At 38.6% G+C, this 17808-nt stretch overlaps 2 protein-coding genes across 3 annotated transcripts; one reads left to right on the top strand and one right to left on the bottom strand.

The window, feature by feature from the left end:
• Positions 1-528: 528 nt before the first annotated feature.
• abraxas2 (abraxas 2, BRISC complex subunit) lies at positions 529-10747 on the bottom strand. 2 transcript variants are annotated; one of them, XM_004551511.5, is made up of 9 exons: positions 10573-10747; positions 7667-7757; positions 6536-6572; positions 6054-6120; positions 5553-5743; positions 5151-5270; positions 4472-4556; positions 4221-4338; positions 529-3916 (listed from the first exon to the last, which is right to left on the bottom strand). In XM_004551511.5, the coding sequence occupies exons 1-9, from the start codon at positions 10642-10644 to the stop codon at positions 3351-3353; spliced, it is 1347 nt and encodes a 448-aa protein (XP_004551568.1). In that variant the 5' UTR covers positions 10645-10747; the 3' UTR covers positions 529-3350. The 2 variants fall into 2 exon arrangements, with proteins under 2 accessions (XP_004551568.1, XP_004551567.1); XM_004551510.6 differs by having other exon boundaries at positions 5151-5273; positions 10573-10725.
• Positions 10722-17125, top strand: eef1akmt2 (EEF1A lysine methyltransferase 2). Its single transcript, XM_004551512.6, has 6 exons — positions 10722-10862; positions 11259-11324; positions 11428-11542; positions 12921-13028; positions 14265-14481; positions 16434-17125. Exons 1-6 carry the CDS (start codon positions 10753-10755, stop codon positions 16529-16531), a joined length of 714 nt encoding a protein of 237 aa, XP_004551569.1. The 5' UTR covers positions 10722-10752; the 3' UTR covers positions 16532-17125.
• Positions 17126-17808: the final 683 nt, after the last annotated feature.

The following is a 17808-nucleotide window of genomic DNA, read 5'->3' as shown; positions in this document are numbered from 1 at the left end:
CGCCCGTTCTTTTAGTCGCTAGGCTTAGTTAGTCAGAGTAAAATGTGTTTGTTTTATAATTTATGCATCGCAATATGTTGCATCTCTGGCAATCAACCACGTGGTATTCCCCCCTAAAAAGGGACGAAAGGATGATGTCATCGTAAAAAAATACTGCAGCAAGCAGTCTGCAGTAATGCATGACAGCTTGATCAACAGTTCCCAGCGTGAAACTAGTGACGATATTGGTGAGAAGCTCCTATCATCAAAGCAGATTTTTATATTCCACAATAATTAATGATTCCCCAATTCATTTTTCACATGCAAAAATAATAATAAAATTAAAATCTATGACTAGCTTTTTTTTTCTTCCCAGGAAATCCCAAACTCTTCTAAGCACAAAGTTTTCTTTACATTATAAAGACAATGCATCCAAATAAAATGCACGTATGAGGATTTACACCCACTTACATGTTAATGTCTTTGAAAAATGGAAACTTTAAAGCATTCAATGAAGACTGTTCATCGCAATAACAAAACAAAGAGGCATTATATCACATATGCATGTCTCATTTATTACCCTCCCAGTTCAAGAACCTTATTCTCTGTGCTCATCTAAGCAAGTCCTTGGTCAGCTATTGTCAAGTACACAAATCCAGATAAAAGCCAAGAAGATCTCATCTGCGCTCTGGACTTTGTGCTTTGGGGAGGTGTTTATGTTGCAATGAACCACTTGGGGGCAGAGGAAGTGAAAGGTCATCCTATACAGTAAGTACATGAGTGTATTGGAGCTTAAAAGGTATACAATCCTAACAATGTTAGGTCTCGCACTCTTTACACCAGTGGTCTTCTGTCCTTTTGGTTTCCTATCTGACCATCTGGTCATGATAGGATGGCAGAAGGGATTTTTGTTTTTAAAAAACAAAACAAATTTTCTAGGGCTTGAAGACCAGGATCAAGAGTGAGGACCAAGACTGAGAACTGCTGCTCGATACCACAACACTCAACTGAGACAAGCTCATACGGTAAGTTCAGTTTAAATGCTACCCCCCCCCCCCCGTGTTTACTATACATTCATTATTTATTTCCTTATTATATTCCAGTACTCAAAGGAAACACTCCTAACAAGTCGATTTTATCATTTCTTTTAACATTGCATGATTGTGTTACTCTGGGTGATTATTCAGCAACATTTCTGAGTGCCAGTTCCTGACCAGTGATGCATTGGCATTACACATCAGGGCAAATCAAATGCCTCCAAGGCCAAAAAAAAAAAAAGAAAAAGAAAAAAAAGACATAAAACAGGCTGTGTAAATAAAGCAGAGCTTGTTCACAAGGCAAAGTGTCTCCACCCTGAAATCTCTTCCAAATTGAGTGCAACCTCCTCACTATGTCAAACAACCTCCACAAACAGTGCAAACATCCATTCCATGCTTAATATAATAATGTCTAGAGAACACCCCCCACCCCCCAAAAAACCCCCACCACTCTCACTATGGCTGTCCTCAAACGGGCCAGAGGTTTAAAAAGCTGTTTGTCACCTCACCAACTTTGCCCTGGGTGCTGCTAGGTCGTGACACAGATTCGTTCTGACTTTACATTTATGTTTCCAGTTTCAAATAATAAAGCAAGCAGTCACAGCTGCAACATTAGGATACACATCCACTCAGAAGCCACCAGGAAAGGTAAAAAGAGGGGGGGAAAAAACATCTTTGGGAAGCAGAAAAGACAGTTTCAGGGAGACAAAACATGACATTATGGAAATGCATGCTTTAAACTGCAAGGCTCAATTAAAATAAAAATGAAAAAAGAAAAACAAAAAAAAATGTGGAAGTTGATTATTGCAAACACAACACAGTATTTTTTTTTTTAAATACAACTTTTCCCCCCAAAGAGAGGTCTGTGAATGTGTTTTGTGTGCAGACTGAAACTGCCCTGAGTGGAAGGCACTGAAGCAAGGTCATGATGTTTTCATCACATTAAACCAGGTCCTTATACTTTACACTGAATCAGGCAGGTCACAACACATGAGGTCTGCATTCAACTATGCAAAAACGTGAAGGTGATTGCTCAGTCTCTGTTCCCAAAGTTGCAATTCACACTGTACAGGGGTGCCAGCCATAATTCCATTATGATTTTAATAAAGAACATATTAGTAAGAAGTAAGCTCAAAGTGGTTAAATGAACACAAACATGGTCAGTAGTATTGAGAAAACCAGCACTGTAAAGTGGAAGCAGCAGCCAGGTTTTTATATGAAGTACAGATGGATGCAATTTTTCTTTTTTAGTGGCAGCTCTCTGTGTGTGATGCAGCAGCAGAAGGGAACCATAAGCATCTGGTTAGTAAAGCTACAGTACACTGTTTGCCCTGTGAACCCCATACAATGCAAATAAGCTGAGCTAATTTTGGCTCAGGGTGGTCAAAGAGGACTACTCAAGTGGCACAACATGTCAGCATTGGTATAGCACATTATTAAAGAAATCTAAAATTTTGTTAAGTGCAGCAAAGCGCATACAATTTCAGTGTTATCCTAGAAGAACGAGACATTGACACTGTCAGTCAAATAAGATCAACTGTTAATCTGACAAAATATATATATATATAAAAGCACCCATCCTAGAAGTGGCAGAGTAAATTTTGTTTGAAATCTAATCATTATTTTAATAGGCAACGGTACGGTTAATTAAAGACCGTGAAACATGGAAAAGACACTAACAAGTTGAAAATCGAAAAGACAAAATGTGCACATTGAATAAATTCTAGTTACATATATATTTCTTTCTTAAAATTAAAAAGTAAACAACCATTTGCCTACTTCACTGAAAATTGTTTGAAGGCCGCAGAATATTTTCCCTTCATTCTCATAGTTGGTTTGTGTAGAAGAAAGCAAGAAAACAAAAATAGTGCAAGAGGTAATGTAAGAGTGGGTGCTTAAAGTCAGTGATCCAAATTTGAAACAAAAAGATATACACTTAACATACAGAAAGCATGGGCTAATCTCTTAGCCAACCAGTTGGCCTGAATAATGTTTAAATCTTCACTGCTCGCCCTGAAATCCAACAACGCCACACTTAAATATCAAAACCGGCCCACTTTGAAACAAAACATAAAGACAAACGACTTTTCACCCAGTGAGATGCACCTGTTTAAGCCTGCAAAGCCTAGTAGGTTTCCCCTTAAAATGGAGATCAGACTAAGACAAGAATACACACAGTTGGACATCACTTGCACATGCCTTTCACTTTCAGGACTGGCACTTTTTTTTTTGTCTGTATTTGCCCATCTTTGATTGCTTTCGATGCCCACCTCTCAAGGTGTGTCACATATTTGTGTCCCTTACACATCCTGTGGCTTTTTTTTAAATTTTTTTTTATGTGGCCTGCGAGCCATGAGCATCCCCGTCAGGGCTGAGGGCAGCTGGTCGACCTTGAGCTAAAACGCTGACAGAGACCATTGGCAGGTGAGCACCTTCGCTCACTAAGTTCTCATATTCGCTACTGTCCTCGTCCTCGTCCTCCTCATCGTCTTCCTGCCCTGCAGCTTGTCTGTCTAACGAGTCAGAGCTTGAGCCGTCACCATTGCCAAGGTACGGAGTGCTGGGAGTGGTAACGGGATTTGAACTTGCGCTGAGGCCCAGGCCCAGCCCGTGGCCAAGACCCAAGCCCATCACCGTAGGGCCAGGGGTAGGGTGTCCTGGGGAGCCCACAGCTTGGGGTCGAGGTAACAGAGCAGCACTAGTAGGGGGGGAAGAAGAGGGCAGGAGAGAGTCATCTTGGGACATGAGGTCAGTGTAAGATGGTGGGTTAGGTGAGGTACTGGGCCGCTCCGGAGCAGAGGGTGTGGGGAAAGTTATCCCGGACAGCGGAGAACCCTCACAAGGTTCTGTGTTCTCCTCTGGAGTGGAATGGGAGTCTGCATTTTGGGCTTCACGGAGCCCTGCAGAGAAAAAAGAAAGATGTAGCTATTAAAAACATGTAAGGTAAATGTAAATGCCACTTATATGCATATTAACTGTTGACTGGTCTAACATGAACTTAAAAACTTAAAACTGAATTTCTCTGAATGTGTAGCTTTGCATTATTAGCTACTAGCTTAAAAGAATGTTATAATCTACAAGATGTTAGTTCACTGTCTGCATCCAAGTTTAAGCCCAAATTTGTGGTTCTAAAATTTAAAGCAGCACGCATTTGAAATATTAATGACATAATTCCAGTATACTGAATGCAAATCAGTTACGTACTTCTCTCCTCTTCTGCAGTCTTGCGTTTCCTGAGAGCAATTTGTTGTTTGAGTTTGTTCACTTCCTCTTGAATTTTCTCTTTAACACGCTCACTTTGTTCCACTTCACCACAAACAGCCTAAAAATAGGGCAAACAATTTATCAGAAAAATTAAATCTCATGCAAAATAGAACAAAATAACATAAATATTCTACTGCCCAAAGAAGTTCATAAAATGTTTGAGGTGAAATAACAGAAATTATTCAACCCACCTGCAGTTTATCTTGTAGTGCACTGTAGACTTGGAATATTGTTCGGATATCCTTCATCACACCGTCTTTGTCAAAAAATTCAGCCCTGCAGACATATTCACCAAAAAAGATTTCAAACACATCTTTCAAGAAAACAAAACGATACACAGCAAAAACCTACATATTTTATCAATCAAGACCACAGATAAATTGTGGTTTTTGTTGCCGTCTTCTATAGTAAAGTTAAACCGTAGCTAACCACTGACTCTTCAAAGTACAAGCTGAATAAGCTGAAGAGACAGGCCTGACCAAACTCTTCCTGTAACACACACGGTACTCTTCCACAGCAGAAACAGAGGGTCTAAGTTTAGATACAAAAACAGAAATAAGAGATGAAGCACGTGCAGGCCTTCACATACCAGCTTTGCACTGCAGTCACCAACAAATATATGCTGATCCTACTTGCACAAAGTGTCAACCATAAACTTTCATAAACACATACACACATTGGGATTTAGCTGCTAATTATGCCCTTAAGGGTAAACTATACTATGGCATCAGGTGAAAAACAGGTGGATGCTGCAGCCCCATTCTTATCATAGGAGAAAAATGGCTGTACAATCCGTACCCCCCAAAATGGTAGTTACCAGTGGCATAGGATAAACAGTTAAACAAAACAAACTGGTAATTCAGACCTTACCCATGCTCTTTAATGACCTTTGCGTAGTTAAGTGAGGTATTGGGAACTGAAGAGACTTTGTATTCCTGCTGGCTCGTGTTACCAAGGTTTGGGATTGAGAGTGTAATCCTCTGGTTGTACCTACTGAGTGGATATAACCAGTTAGTGCTTTTAAACCATGAAAAACTTCTTCAGGAAACATAAACACTATGTTGCGCGTCATATTTTGCCATTTACACATCTTTAAAAAGTCCATTCTGCACCAGCTTGTTATCAGAAGTAACAAGTAGCACCAATCCATTTTTTTCTTTTAAATAGCTTAACTCAGATTATCTTCTGATACCAATTCACAATACAATCCCATTGACATAGAAATGCATTAACTGTGGATAAGGCAAATAATTTATCAAAAGCTGTCATTACCTTCGATTAGGTCTGAAGAGCACATATTCCAGTGCGTGTGTGGAGCTGTTGGCGGTGGAGATGAAGCTAAAAAGAAGGAAGACGAGGTCGGGTACACCGAGCAGCTGGGTCAGCTGTTTGTGGATGATCTGTTCCCTGAACGACATCTGCTGCTGCGTATTCCTTCGGAACCGGTACCAACCAATGACATTCTGCACGGCCACAGAAACAACTCTTTTAAAATGTGCTCAAGCCTCTCTATGCCCTGTTTAGGACAAAGTACCAAGTATGTGCAGAGGCTAAATGAACAAAAGACATCATAGTATGTCTGCAAAAATAGAAACTTTTGGTCATTATGAAACTTATGCATTTAACAAAGGATGTACATGTAAGGAGGTGTAATGCCATTAAGCTCAATGCAATGATGATTTCACAAATAGGATTTGTTATGATTACTTTCAGCATAAATGTAACAAGACATTTCATAGCAATTCAGTCGTCTCACAAAAAAAGTTCACTTACTTTCCGTCTATCTTTAAGAATGCTGTTGAGACTTTCTTCATTGACTTTACCTGCGTAGTCATAAAAGCTGATGAGAGAGAGGAAGAAACAGGTTTTAAATGGATTCATCATGTTCCCACGCCTCCTCTGCTTTAGCCTTGTCATATGGGGCCATCTACTGTCCAACTGTCAATACCATAAGCTACTCTGTACATACTCTGTTTTTGAGAGAGAAAAAATGAGACTGAACAATAACACGTGGTTTCAATGAGTTACAGTAAGAATTCATCCACCTACCTTATCTTGTTAAGCGTGTGTTACAATAAAGTTTTACATCAAGTTTTCCTAAACCCCTAATGGACCGAATTGCTGATGTACAATGTTAGCTTGGATGAAACAATGTCTGTACTACACTATTACAACAAAAAACTAGTACATATACTGTGTACTGTACAGTGAACACTGAATGAAACCTGTTTAAGTGAACAAAGGTCATATCTTACCTAAACAACTGTGCACAAGGATCATGGTGATGGATTTCTGGTGAAAATAAGCAGTGACAAGATTCTTTAGTTACTTATCATCATGTATGCAAATCTTTATGAGTGTGATGCAAATTTAAGGCAACATGTAGACCCACAATTTAAATATATAACACAAAACAACATCAATGAGATGTCATTGACACTGGTGTATTTATCAAATTCAACAAGACACGTGTAACTTATAAGAACAAAAACAAATGTCTATAGGGCCCCACAAACAGCAAACATGACCTTGGAAAGCAGAAACGCTTCTCTTGCTGATTATTTTAGACTTGCTTGCTATTCCAAATACTTTAAGAGGAGATCATAAGCAAAAATAAAATAAAATAAGCAGAAGCATGAGAATATGTAGTAAACAATAAGAATGGTAAATGGTAAATGGCCTGTATTTATATAGCGCTTTACTAGTCCCTAAGGACCCCAAAGCGCTTTACATATCCAGTCATCCACCCATTCACACACACATTCACACACTGGCGATAGCAAGCTACATTAAGAACACTGACTGTCACTTCTAGAAACACTGAAGTATGAGTAGAAAGTCAGGAAGCAGTAAACTTAAGAACTCCACTCAACAAAGAATAAAAATTTAAAAAAAAATCTTCAGTAACACCTTACAGAGGATTTCCCCAATTTAAAATGCCTGACTGTCCAGCTGAATAATATTAGTCTCATAATGTTTTCCTTTTCCCCAAAGTCCTTAAACATCCTATGTCCTAGCAGGGATGATGTGATGTAAATGTAGATATTTTTAAATTACATTTATTATTAATAAATAAGCTTAGTTTTGGAGTCAATAAAAGTTACAAGTTAGTAAAAGGGACGTTAACATTTGTCTGTATACACCTGCACTGTCTCAGGAAATGGAAGTTTCTCAGTAAGCCATGGCAGTGTGACAGAGTCAGAAAACACATACAAAAACCCTAAGATCAAAGCATGACAATTGAAATACCAGTACTTAATTTTAATCTGCTCATTTCCCGCTGTCATGTGTGCCATGAGAAGGAGGTTTAAAACGGTGATGTGTGAGCTTCTCTGTCCTGTGTTAATCGGTCAACGCAAAAGTGTTTAGTCTGTTTCAGGGCTTACCTACTACCTGTAGCAGTTCAGCGCTGCTGATCTGTGTGTCACTGATGCTCACAGTCTCTTCTTGCCTTACATCTCCTAATAGGAAGCCCTCCTGTGTAAAGATGTTTTCACAGAATAGTGGTTAAGTAGTGTTATTAATTTCCTAATTAATTAATGGCTTAAGCATAAGTTTGCTTGTCTCTACCTGACAAAAACAAAAAAACAAAACAAAAACATTAAAAAAACAACAACAAACCCATAATTACATAAATGTTCACATTCCCTGATTATTTTAAAAATGCTGCTTTACTCCTCAAATTCTCCATAGGTTGGCTTTTAAACTTAATACTCCATTTTATAACTCAAAGTCATTTGGATTATCAACCAAACAGCTTCTACATTTTTCCCCTTATGTTTTTTAACCTATTCTTGCCTTTGGACCAACTCCTGTTGTTTTTAGATGTGTTATAAAAATAAAATGATCTGATCAAATGATGAAGTCACAAGTCATTTAGTAATAAATGCAACACATGATGTGAAATAAAGGTCAGTAGATTACCAATTCTGCTAATAACACTCTTCCATTAGAGATGCCCAGATCTTTGTTAAGAGTGGTGAACAGGCTGTACTAAATAGGATTTACAAAGGAGTCATACATAAAATAAACAAATGACCTGTTTTACAAGTATCGTTATGACTCCGTGTTATTGTATCTATTCTTCTAAACAGTAAATCATCCGGTCCTCTTTGGCAACTTAAAATATCTTTATAGAACTATTACATTTTTTGCAATTTCTGATGCCCTCTTGGCCAGATCTCTCTCAGAAAAAGACATTCAGAATCACCATGAGAATTTTTATGTGGATAAATAAATAATAATAACAACAACAATAATAATAATAATGGATTTCATTTATATAGCGCTTTTGGGGCCCTCAAAGCGCTATATAATAGGTATGCTTCAAGTGTGTTTGACAGAATATAGGTCAACAAGTCATTTGCTTTTGGCAAATACCTGAAATCACTTTTTGGCACTACACAGGAATCAGATTTTTCAGCATTCTCAGCCTCCCATATGGCTGACTTCAAGCTGGTCTGTTGAAGTCAGCTACATGTTGACATGCGATTAGTGGTAAAATGAGTAAAAAAAGTCTGTCAAATTAAACCACTGGAGGAGCGCCGCAAAAACATTTGCAACAACAAACCTAATCAAATCGCGCTCACCCAGCTGAACATGGTCATTTTAAAGAAGCTAACAAAGTGGCTAAACATAAAGTTATCTAGCGCTCAGAGCTGGCTGCAAGCCAGCAGCCTCACTATAAGCAATAAAAGAATCAAAGCATCATCAGGAAAATTATGGAGACGAGTAGTCTTTCATATTTAGTTTTATTATGAAGACAATATTTTGCATTCAAGAAAATGTGATTTTTATTTGTATGTGCTGAAAATTGGAATCTGATACATTTCTACTGTTCATAGCAAACAACAACATAAGACCTATTTCACAGTAGGTAAACACATGTAACTAATCACCTTCTATTCTAGAAAATAAACTGTCATTAATATCAAGTCAGGTCAGCATATTTCTATAGCACATTTTAATACAACAGAAGTTGACCTAAAAGGCTTTATGGGCACATTCATTTGCAATCCAGGTCTCAAAAGCCCAATTGCAAACATAGGACTTACATAATCATGCAACATAATAAAATTATTACAAATATAACTAAATTCTAACAACAGCAAAACAGTCATAATAACAGAAATTGAAAACATTTATGGCGGGTTTGACCGAACCACAAGTAAAAACAAATTAAAACAGTCTTTAGAGCTGGTTTCACAGGCCCAGTTGCCTTTAGTTTTTATGCGAGAAGTGGGCTCTAACCGAGGTTGTGAGAATGGTAACCTCAGTAACCTGAAGGCAAAATGTTATTAGTAACACCTGTGTTTACTTAAGACTACATGTCAAAATATCTGCTGTGAAATAAGTCCACTGCAATTAAAAGACTCCTTGTAACCTGTAATATTAAACAACAAATACACTTTTTGTTCCTGTGTGAACATTCGGTCGCGCCAGCTGCTGGTAAACAATCAGCTCTTTCTGCCTATGCCAGGAATGCAGTCAGACTTGCAGCCCAGTCAAGCTGCAACTATCCACCTGCTCAGGGGCGACTATTAAAAGAGGAGAACGGATGTGAACAGAGGCTGTCGGCAGCCTGGTTTCCTTATTTCACATATGCTATTAAAATCATTTCTCATCGACGACGTTTCTTCGATGTTCTTGAAGAAAATAAAGAAAAACAAATTTGCGCATCCCAGCCGTTTAAATAGACACACTGGTGACTTAAGAGTGAAAATCAGCGATTTGGCTACCAAGCTAATCTAGCAATGCGGAAACAAGAGAAACAAATCTGTTTGTATAACTCCGTTTTTTGATTTATGGCGTTATCTCGGTTTTGAGGATATAGCAAATTCCTTTAAAATAAAAGGTCAACATGACTTTAACTTTTAGGAGTACCTATACGCGGAAGTCACTTAACTTGGTAGCTTAGCTAGCATGCTAAGTAGTACGGGGTATTTCCTGGAATCTAAACTTTCCCAATATGATTTCCTCCATAGAAATAACAGGTGTTCTTTTATAGGCAAAACTATGGCTGTATATGTTACAGCTGTGCCACTGTAACACATGACATCACCTTAAGATTACTATCCCTGTGATCATGTTGCCCAAACTTAACACTCTGATTAAATATACTTGCCGGTAAATAGACGGAACCAATACTAGCTAGCCAGCAACAGGATGATGACACTGGGAAAAAAAACAACACAAACTAACGTCGCCGGTGAACGAACAGACACACCATTGAGCTACACACGTCTCAGCAACCATCGCATGACAGTTTGTAAGCACAGTTTAAAACACTTACATGATCCGCGTTGCTGTTGGCGCTGTGATAACACACAGAACTAAAAGTATAACCTGAAATGGATGCCGCCATGATGGAAACATCCCTATCAATCCCGATGACCCCTGCGGTTGGAAGCACGCCGTTTAGACGCAAAGTCTTGTGGGAACTGTAGGACACGTCTTGACAGGCTAGACAAGCATGGAAGACGCCGGAGAGAGCACGCGTGGCTGTGAAAATATCTCGGATTCCGAGGAAGGCCGATGCTCAGAAAATGACTTTGGGACGTCCAAACTCGGAACTAAAGAGTTGTGAGTGTTTGTAACGTAAATTTATGATGGTGGACGTCTTGTGTCAGGCTACACAGTTAGCTAGCGGATACCACTCTCAGAGTCACTTTACACATTTTGTCCACTGTGCTATAAGATAAACACAACTTATAGCCATCAAATCGAGCATGAAGAGGTTTAATTCTTAGTTACAAGCTTACAGGTAACCATTGATAGAGCGAATGGTATAAGTAGAAATGTGTAACACTTAAACCATTAAATTAGAATAGATTAAGTAAGCATTAAATACGAGCTTTTTAGCTTCATGCTGCTGACTTGTTTATTTACTGAGCTACCTGAGTAATTTGTTTTGACCTAACAGCATGTCATGTGTATGCCATAGTATTAACAAATGATCTGGGGGGTTGGGGTTTGCAGCTGGGATGATGCATACCAAAAAGAGCTTGAGACGTTCAACGATATTGGAGATGTTGGTGAGATATGGTAATAATGCAGTGTATTGGCCACAGTGGTCATAGCCATAATAATTTCTTGAGACAAACTGATGGCTTGCTTCACTTCACAATAACCTGTGGCTTCTTAAAAGGTTTGGTGAGGAAAGCATGAGCCGTGTGCTGCGATGGATGGACAAAGCGAAGATCCCAGAAAATGCTGCCATTCTTGACATTGGCACTGGAAATGGAGCTTTTTTAGTTGAGCTGGTATGGATAGAGTAAAATTAATGACACTTTATGTTTGTTTTTTTTATGTATACGATGCTACCTGGCCCTATGTGAAAGGGTAATTGCCACCTAAACCTAATAACTGATTGTGCCCCCTTTACCAGCAATAATAGTAATCAAGCATTTGCAATAACTGGCAATGAGTGTTTCATATTGCTATGAATATAGAGAATTTTATCCCAGTCTTCTTTTCGTTTCGTTTCGTTTCGTTTCGTTTCTTTTTTTCTTTTTTTTTTTTTAAATGAACACAGTTGGAGGGTTTGAGCACGAATGGCCTTCTTAAGGTCATGCCAAATTATCTCAATCAGTTTTAAGTCCAGACTTTGATTAGACCACTCCAAATCATCGAGTCATTGTCCTGCTGCATAACCCATGTTTGTTTGAGCTTTAGGACACAAACTGCTGGCTGGCTAGAGAATCTCCCTGAGGAGGTAGAAGAGCAGAATTCATTGTTCCATAAGCAGCAAAGCAGCTCCAGACCATCACACTACCACCACCATGTTTGACTGTAGCTATGATGGTCCCTCTATGACTTGCTGTGTTAGTTAGACAGATGGAATGGGATACAAACCTTCCAAAAAGTTTACAATTTCTCTCATCAGTCCACAGAATATTCATCAAGATTTTTTTTTTTTGGCTAACATGAGACAAGCTCTTGTGATCTTTTTTTTTAGGCAGTGATTTTTGTCTTGAAACTCTCCCATCTATCTGCTCAAAACCTTAAAAAAATTGGTTTGTGACCCCTTCCAGACCTAAACATGTCAGTGACTTTCACTGACTTTTTTCTTTTAAAAAATCCCCTCAAGAACAGAGATTTTGGCATGATGCCTTGGGTTTTGAGACCTTTTAGCTTTCTTTACTTAGTCATATAGGTTCTGTTTCAGTAATTTCTTGATTCAGCATGTCTGACAGTAATCATACTAGGTGCAGCTAGTGGGATTGAACTCTGCTTTCCAAGAAAATTGTGGTTAATCACAATGCATCCAACCCAGTTGTAGTTTGTTTTTTTTTCTTACCAGAATGAAACTGAGACTTTTGCAAACTATTTTATCCACAGCTATTAAACCAAAAATCTACAGCTAATGTATATTTCCCATTTCCATGCCTTCCTCTGTTAACACTTGGCACTTCTGGTACCACTCTAATAGAAAATCCCTTATCTTTTTCTCATTGTTGCTTTTCCTCTGAAGTATTTTTACAAGCAGCTAACTCAATGTCCTGTTTTTAGCAGCACACGCAGGGCCAGATCACATAAATTGTTTAGTTTATATCTTTACAGACATGTTAGTAAGGACAAAGGTTATTATTGTAACTGTTCATAATTTATTTATTATTTGTTTGCTTTCCCCCCCACCAGGCCAAACATGGATACAAGAATCTGACCGGCATAGATTATTCTCATGCGTCTGTGGAATTGGCCAGAAGTGTGCTTCAGGCAGAGAAACTGACAGATGTCACTGTAAAGGTGTGTCCAGTCAAGATTTGGAGTTCATTTAAATTTGTAAGGAAGATGATACATTGTGTTCATGTTCACAGAAATGACCAGCAGTAACGCCAAACACACTTTATAGCTGAAATTTTAAACGTGTGGATTTTGTGCATTAAGTTGCTGCCACTCAATGATGAGCGTAGCATTTAAACCTTTTAATTGATTCTGCATAAATATTTGGAGGGCTAAGTGAATCTTTTTTTTTCTGCAGTGTACAAATCACGCTTTGATACAAAATGAATCCCTCCTAAGTTCCAATAATACAATATAGTTTTCAGCATACAGTGAGCCAACCTAGAGCCTGGGAAGGTTGGAGGAAACTTTCTTGTGTTTACTATGTGGGAGAGTTGGATAGGAAGAAGGCCTTGAATGTGGTGGATGTCTGCCAACCTCATACCCCAAATAACTTGGCAGGCTTTAACACACATTTTCTATCATATACACGCAAGAAAAACAAGTTATGAATGCTGGCTGGTCTATAAGGGTTGTGATGAGTGACTTTTCCACTCCTTCATGCATAATACAGTTGCATATATGTTGTATGCATTTCACACCTATGATGCTGCGTGCTCTGCTTGTGCAGAAAGGCTGCCACTGAAGTCAATATTGACCTTAGCTGTGCAGGGGAGGGCTCAGTATGTGAGAGAGAAATATGTATGTTGGCATCTGGGTCATTTCTGCACAACTGCCAACGTAAGTTGTATGAACGTGCCTGTCGCTCAGAGGTCATTCTTAGAACTATGTCAGAACCCCTTTGCAGTTTCCATTAGTCACTGTCTACTGCTCTTTTGACACTTTCACCTTCACGCATTCCTACAACGTCTTCCCACTTTTTTCTATTTTACAGACTCACACTAAAGTCAGTTGTAGCAGTATATAGCTGTACCTGTCCTCAGGGAATCTCTGTTGATCCTCCTCCATAAATCTAATATGTGTCATGAGTAGGTAGCTCTAGAGCTCACCCCAGAGATCTGGTGTTCAGCCATCTGTCCAGATAAAGGAGTCCTTTCACTAGTGGTATGGTGGGCCAGAACCCTCAGCAAAATTAAGTGCTGTCATGTCAACAGTTGGAATTTAGTTTTAAAGTAAACCATTGAAGTATAGCACACTTCATCTTGGGATCTACTGAAAGATTTCTTCTGCAGGTAACTGCACACATTTCTGTAGTGTTGATCACTACATTTTTACCTTCTCGCTTTTTCTTAATTTTAGGAGATGGACTTCTTAAGTTGTCCGAAGGAGTTAAAAGGTTTTGACGTCTGTATCGACAAAGGAACATTTGATGCAATAAGCTTAAACCCAGTCAACACCAACGAGGGCAAAAGACAGTATGTCCAAGCCCTAAAAGATGTTCTGAAGGATAATGGATTCTTTGCCATCACTTCCTGTAATTGGACAAAAGAGCAGCTACTTGACAGATTCAGTGAAGGTGAGAAAAAATTCATTACTGTTTGGAGTGCACTGAGTTATCATGGCTGAGGATTGGTATTAAATGTCACATCAGTTTTGAGTTGGCGGAAATTTCAAAGACGGGATGATGAAGACCTGAACGCCTTAAAAATATGTACATGCTCACTGGCCATATTGTTGTTAAATGCTGATATCAATGCCAGTCAAATGGCAGCAACCCATGTTAACATGATCCAGATGACCTGCTTATATTTAACGGAGAAAAAGAATGGAGAAGAAAGGTGATTTTAGGCGACTATGAATGTGGTATGGTTGTTGATGCTAGATGGGCTGCTGTGAGTATTTCAGAAACTGCTGATCTGCTGGGATTTACCCACACAGGTATCTCTAGGATTTCATGAGAATAATCCAAAAAAAGAGAAAATAACCAGTGAGTGGATGTTCTCCTGGGAGAAAATTGGCTTGTTGGTGTCAAAGGAGAATGGCTAGACTGCTTCAAGCCAACAAGAAGGCAACAGTAGCTCAAATAACCACTTGCTACTGCTAAGGTATGAAGAAGAGCATCTGTGAGTGAATTACATTGAACCTTGAAGCAAATGGGTTACATCAGGCCCATTAGACACTTTAAGTAAACCTGACCTTTGATCACGCATTTAATTATGCAGCCAAGGATTATGTTAATTAATTCCTGTGGCAGTTTTGAGTCTACCTTGATATTACTTAAATGCTTCCTGATTTTTTTTATTTATTTATTTTTTATATGGTGTTGCAAAAGGCCAGTGCACTGGTCTTGGAGAATTGGGAAAATTATATATGCACCTTTTGGTATTTTGTGTTGAAAAAATATTAATTAAATATCTAAATGTGTTTAAAACACTTTACTAAGGCTTTAGTGGAGCTTTTAACTTCAAGTAATGTCATGGGGTTCTTTTTTTAATGAGCGAGTCCTAACATTGTTTAAGATAAGGGAGTGAATTGTTTCTTTGACCTGCTGATGACCTAACCCGGATCAAGAATTTGCTGCAATAAATCACACAAAAATCTTCTTGGCTGTTTTGTTTGTTTTTTTTTGTTGTTTTTTTTTAATGAGAAAGGGAATACATTAAATTCGTTTGTTTGGGGGGGGGGTTGTTGTTTTTACTTAAAGGATTGATAAGTTCAGCTTTCTTGAGTAGCCTATTTTCTATGGGGTTTTTATGTTTGTTTGTTTTTTAGGGTTCTCAGGGACTCTACAGGCACACTTGCTGAGTTGTAAATGGGTTAAAGCATTTGCCAAAACATGTTGATCATTTGGGTGTGCGGCAGTATAATTTAGTCGTCTCTTTTTTTTTTTTGTCTCATTCTCATTTAACAGACAGACAGTTCCACAATCGCTACCTGGCAGGTTGTTAAGCTCCAGGCAAAAAGAGCCTGTTAAGTCAAAATTTCAGTAAGATAAGCTGTCATCTGTTCCCTCATTGTAGTCACTCTGGAGAGCCTGCAGGGGGCCAGAGGGCCTTGCGATTGAATAAGGAGTCTCTGCAGAACACAAAGTGGCTTTCCTCAATTAACTCATTCACTGCCAGCCATTGGCAGTGAATGAGTTAAACCCATTGACTCATTCACTGCAATTGACGGCTATAGACGTCAATGGCAGTGAATGAGTTAAAAGAGGGTGTTCTTTAATGTTTTGAATGTGATTGGCTGTCATCAATTAAGTTGGTCCTAAGTCATTTCCACCTAATAGTTGAGCAATGTCCACTTTGGCTGAGGAGGGCCCACTACTTTCTGAGATCTCATCTTTCACAGTGACAGCCTGTCTTCACTAGCCCCCCAGGAAGCGTCACAGATGGTCAATGGATCTTCACTCAGTTCTGCTCCTTTTTTTTAGTAACAAAACCACAGAAGATGATAAAAGATTCTGGCCATCTGCTAGGTTTTTTTGCAATGTACATTTCATAACTTGCGCATTTTCTTTGTGTTGCTTCACAGGATTTGAGTTTGTGCAGGAGTTGTCTACACCCACTTTCCAATTTGGAGGCAAGACGGGCAACAGTGTAGCAGCGCTCATCTTCAAAAGAGTGCATTGATTTACGTCAGACAGGATATCACCACAGGAAATCGTCACATCTTTGCACTTTAAAACTCTTTTTTTTTTTTTGACTGTGTAATGAAACAACGTTGATCAATGGAGTGGGGTGTTTTTTTTTCTTAAAATAAACCTCTTTTTTTCTTGCTTCCTTTCATTTCCAATCAGCCTCATTACTAAATGCATATTAACTAAACACCAATTTAGAAATATTTATTTTAAAAGTTTATGATCAGAAATGCACATACAAATAATACTGATGTTTGTCTGTACTTTAAAAAGTGCTGAATTGCATGATGTTAACTGCTTAAATGAGTTAACGAAGTTGGCACACAATGTATACACAGTTAGGTTTATATTAGAGGTTTTCATTGAAACGGTTGGTTAACTAATTTAGTTTGATATGGCATGTCCATCCAAAGTCTTTCCATCTGTTACAACATTATTTAATCCAGTGGAAAATATTTAATGGAAATATAGCTTCGTCAAAGCTGATTGTAGCAGAAAGGCATCCAGACGACAAGTCAGTGTTTGATTTGATTAGTGATCATAAGCTTATGGGCAAAATGCATTATGTCATCTCTGCAGTAGCTTGTACTCAGTGTTTTTCCTTATTCCATAAATCATCTTTTGACCTTTAAAGTTGCTTTGCAGTGACCCCGTTATGAGTCCTGACACTCAGAAAACAAGTGTTCAGCCTAACAAGGTTCTTAATTACAGTCATCTTTCATACTATGCAAAGAAGCCCCTAACTAATTGGATAAACTGGAAGCAAGTGGCACTTGGGGGTCCTGGGTACTGTGATTAAGAGGTGCTAGCATAATGAATAAGCAAGAGGCCACGGCTTCAGTGGGAGGAAAGCTTGTCTGCCATTTCCTTTCTCAATGGCATCATTAATAACTGCCAAACCCTGGATCCTAATTGCAGGCTGAGACAGTGGCCAAATGGGAGCTGTCGATGTTGAGGCATGCTGTTGAGTAAACACATGCAAGCTTTACAAGAATTACTGCCTGGAAATTTACAAGGCTCTGGATATCCTGGATGTGCATGTTATGCCCACATTTGAAGCTCTCACAGAGATTTTCCCATGAAGAGAAATGTGCTTCATTGAGCTTCAGCTAAATAGGCTGTCCTTTACTTTTATCAAAATTTAATCTTTCTGTGTCTATTTTTTTTAAGTTGTTAAGAAGCTCTTATGAGTTAGAAAAGTTTAACACCAGTTTAAATGAATAGGGGGGGGGCTAATTCATCCTTCATCTTTAAAAATATTTTACTTCC

This window comes from Maylandia zebra, linkage group LG13 (assembly GCF_041146795.1).
Source record: "Maylandia zebra isolate NMK-2024a linkage group LG13, Mzebra_GT3a, whole genome shotgun sequence".
In the NCBI taxonomy this organism is placed as follows: domain Eukaryota; kingdom Metazoa; phylum Chordata; class Actinopteri; order Cichliformes; family Cichlidae; genus Maylandia; species Maylandia zebra.
Note: the sequence above shows the minus strand (reverse complement) of the source record. Positions and strands in the feature narration are given on the sequence as shown.

Excerpts from the sequence above, each read along its gene's own strand:
- abraxas2 (XM_004551510.6), bottom strand. The coding sequence starts at position 10,644 with ATGGCGGCATCCATTTCAGGTTATACTTTTAGTTCTGTGTGTTATCAC. Across the intron at positions 5,274-5,552 it reads CTCTTCAGACCTAATCGAAG|TAGGTACAACCAGAGGATTA; the intron begins GTAATGACAGCT and ends ATATCCACTCAG. Across the intron at positions 3,917-4,220 it reads GACTGCAGAAGAGGAGAGAA|GGCTCCGTGAAGCCCAAAAT; the intron begins GTACGTAACTGA and ends TTTTCTCTGCAG.
- eef1akmt2 (XM_004551512.6), top strand. The coding sequence starts at position 10,753 with ATGGAAGACGCCGGAGAGAGCACGCGTGGCTGTGAAAATATCTCGGAT. Across the intron at positions 11,325-11,427 it reads GGAGATGTTGGTGAGATATG|GTTTGGTGAGGAAAGCATGA; the intron begins GTAATAATGCAG and ends GCTTCTTAAAAG. Across the intron at positions 11,543-12,920 it reads GAGCTTTTTTAGTTGAGCTG|GCCAAACATGGATACAAGAA; the intron begins GTATGGATAGAG and ends CCCCCCCACCAG.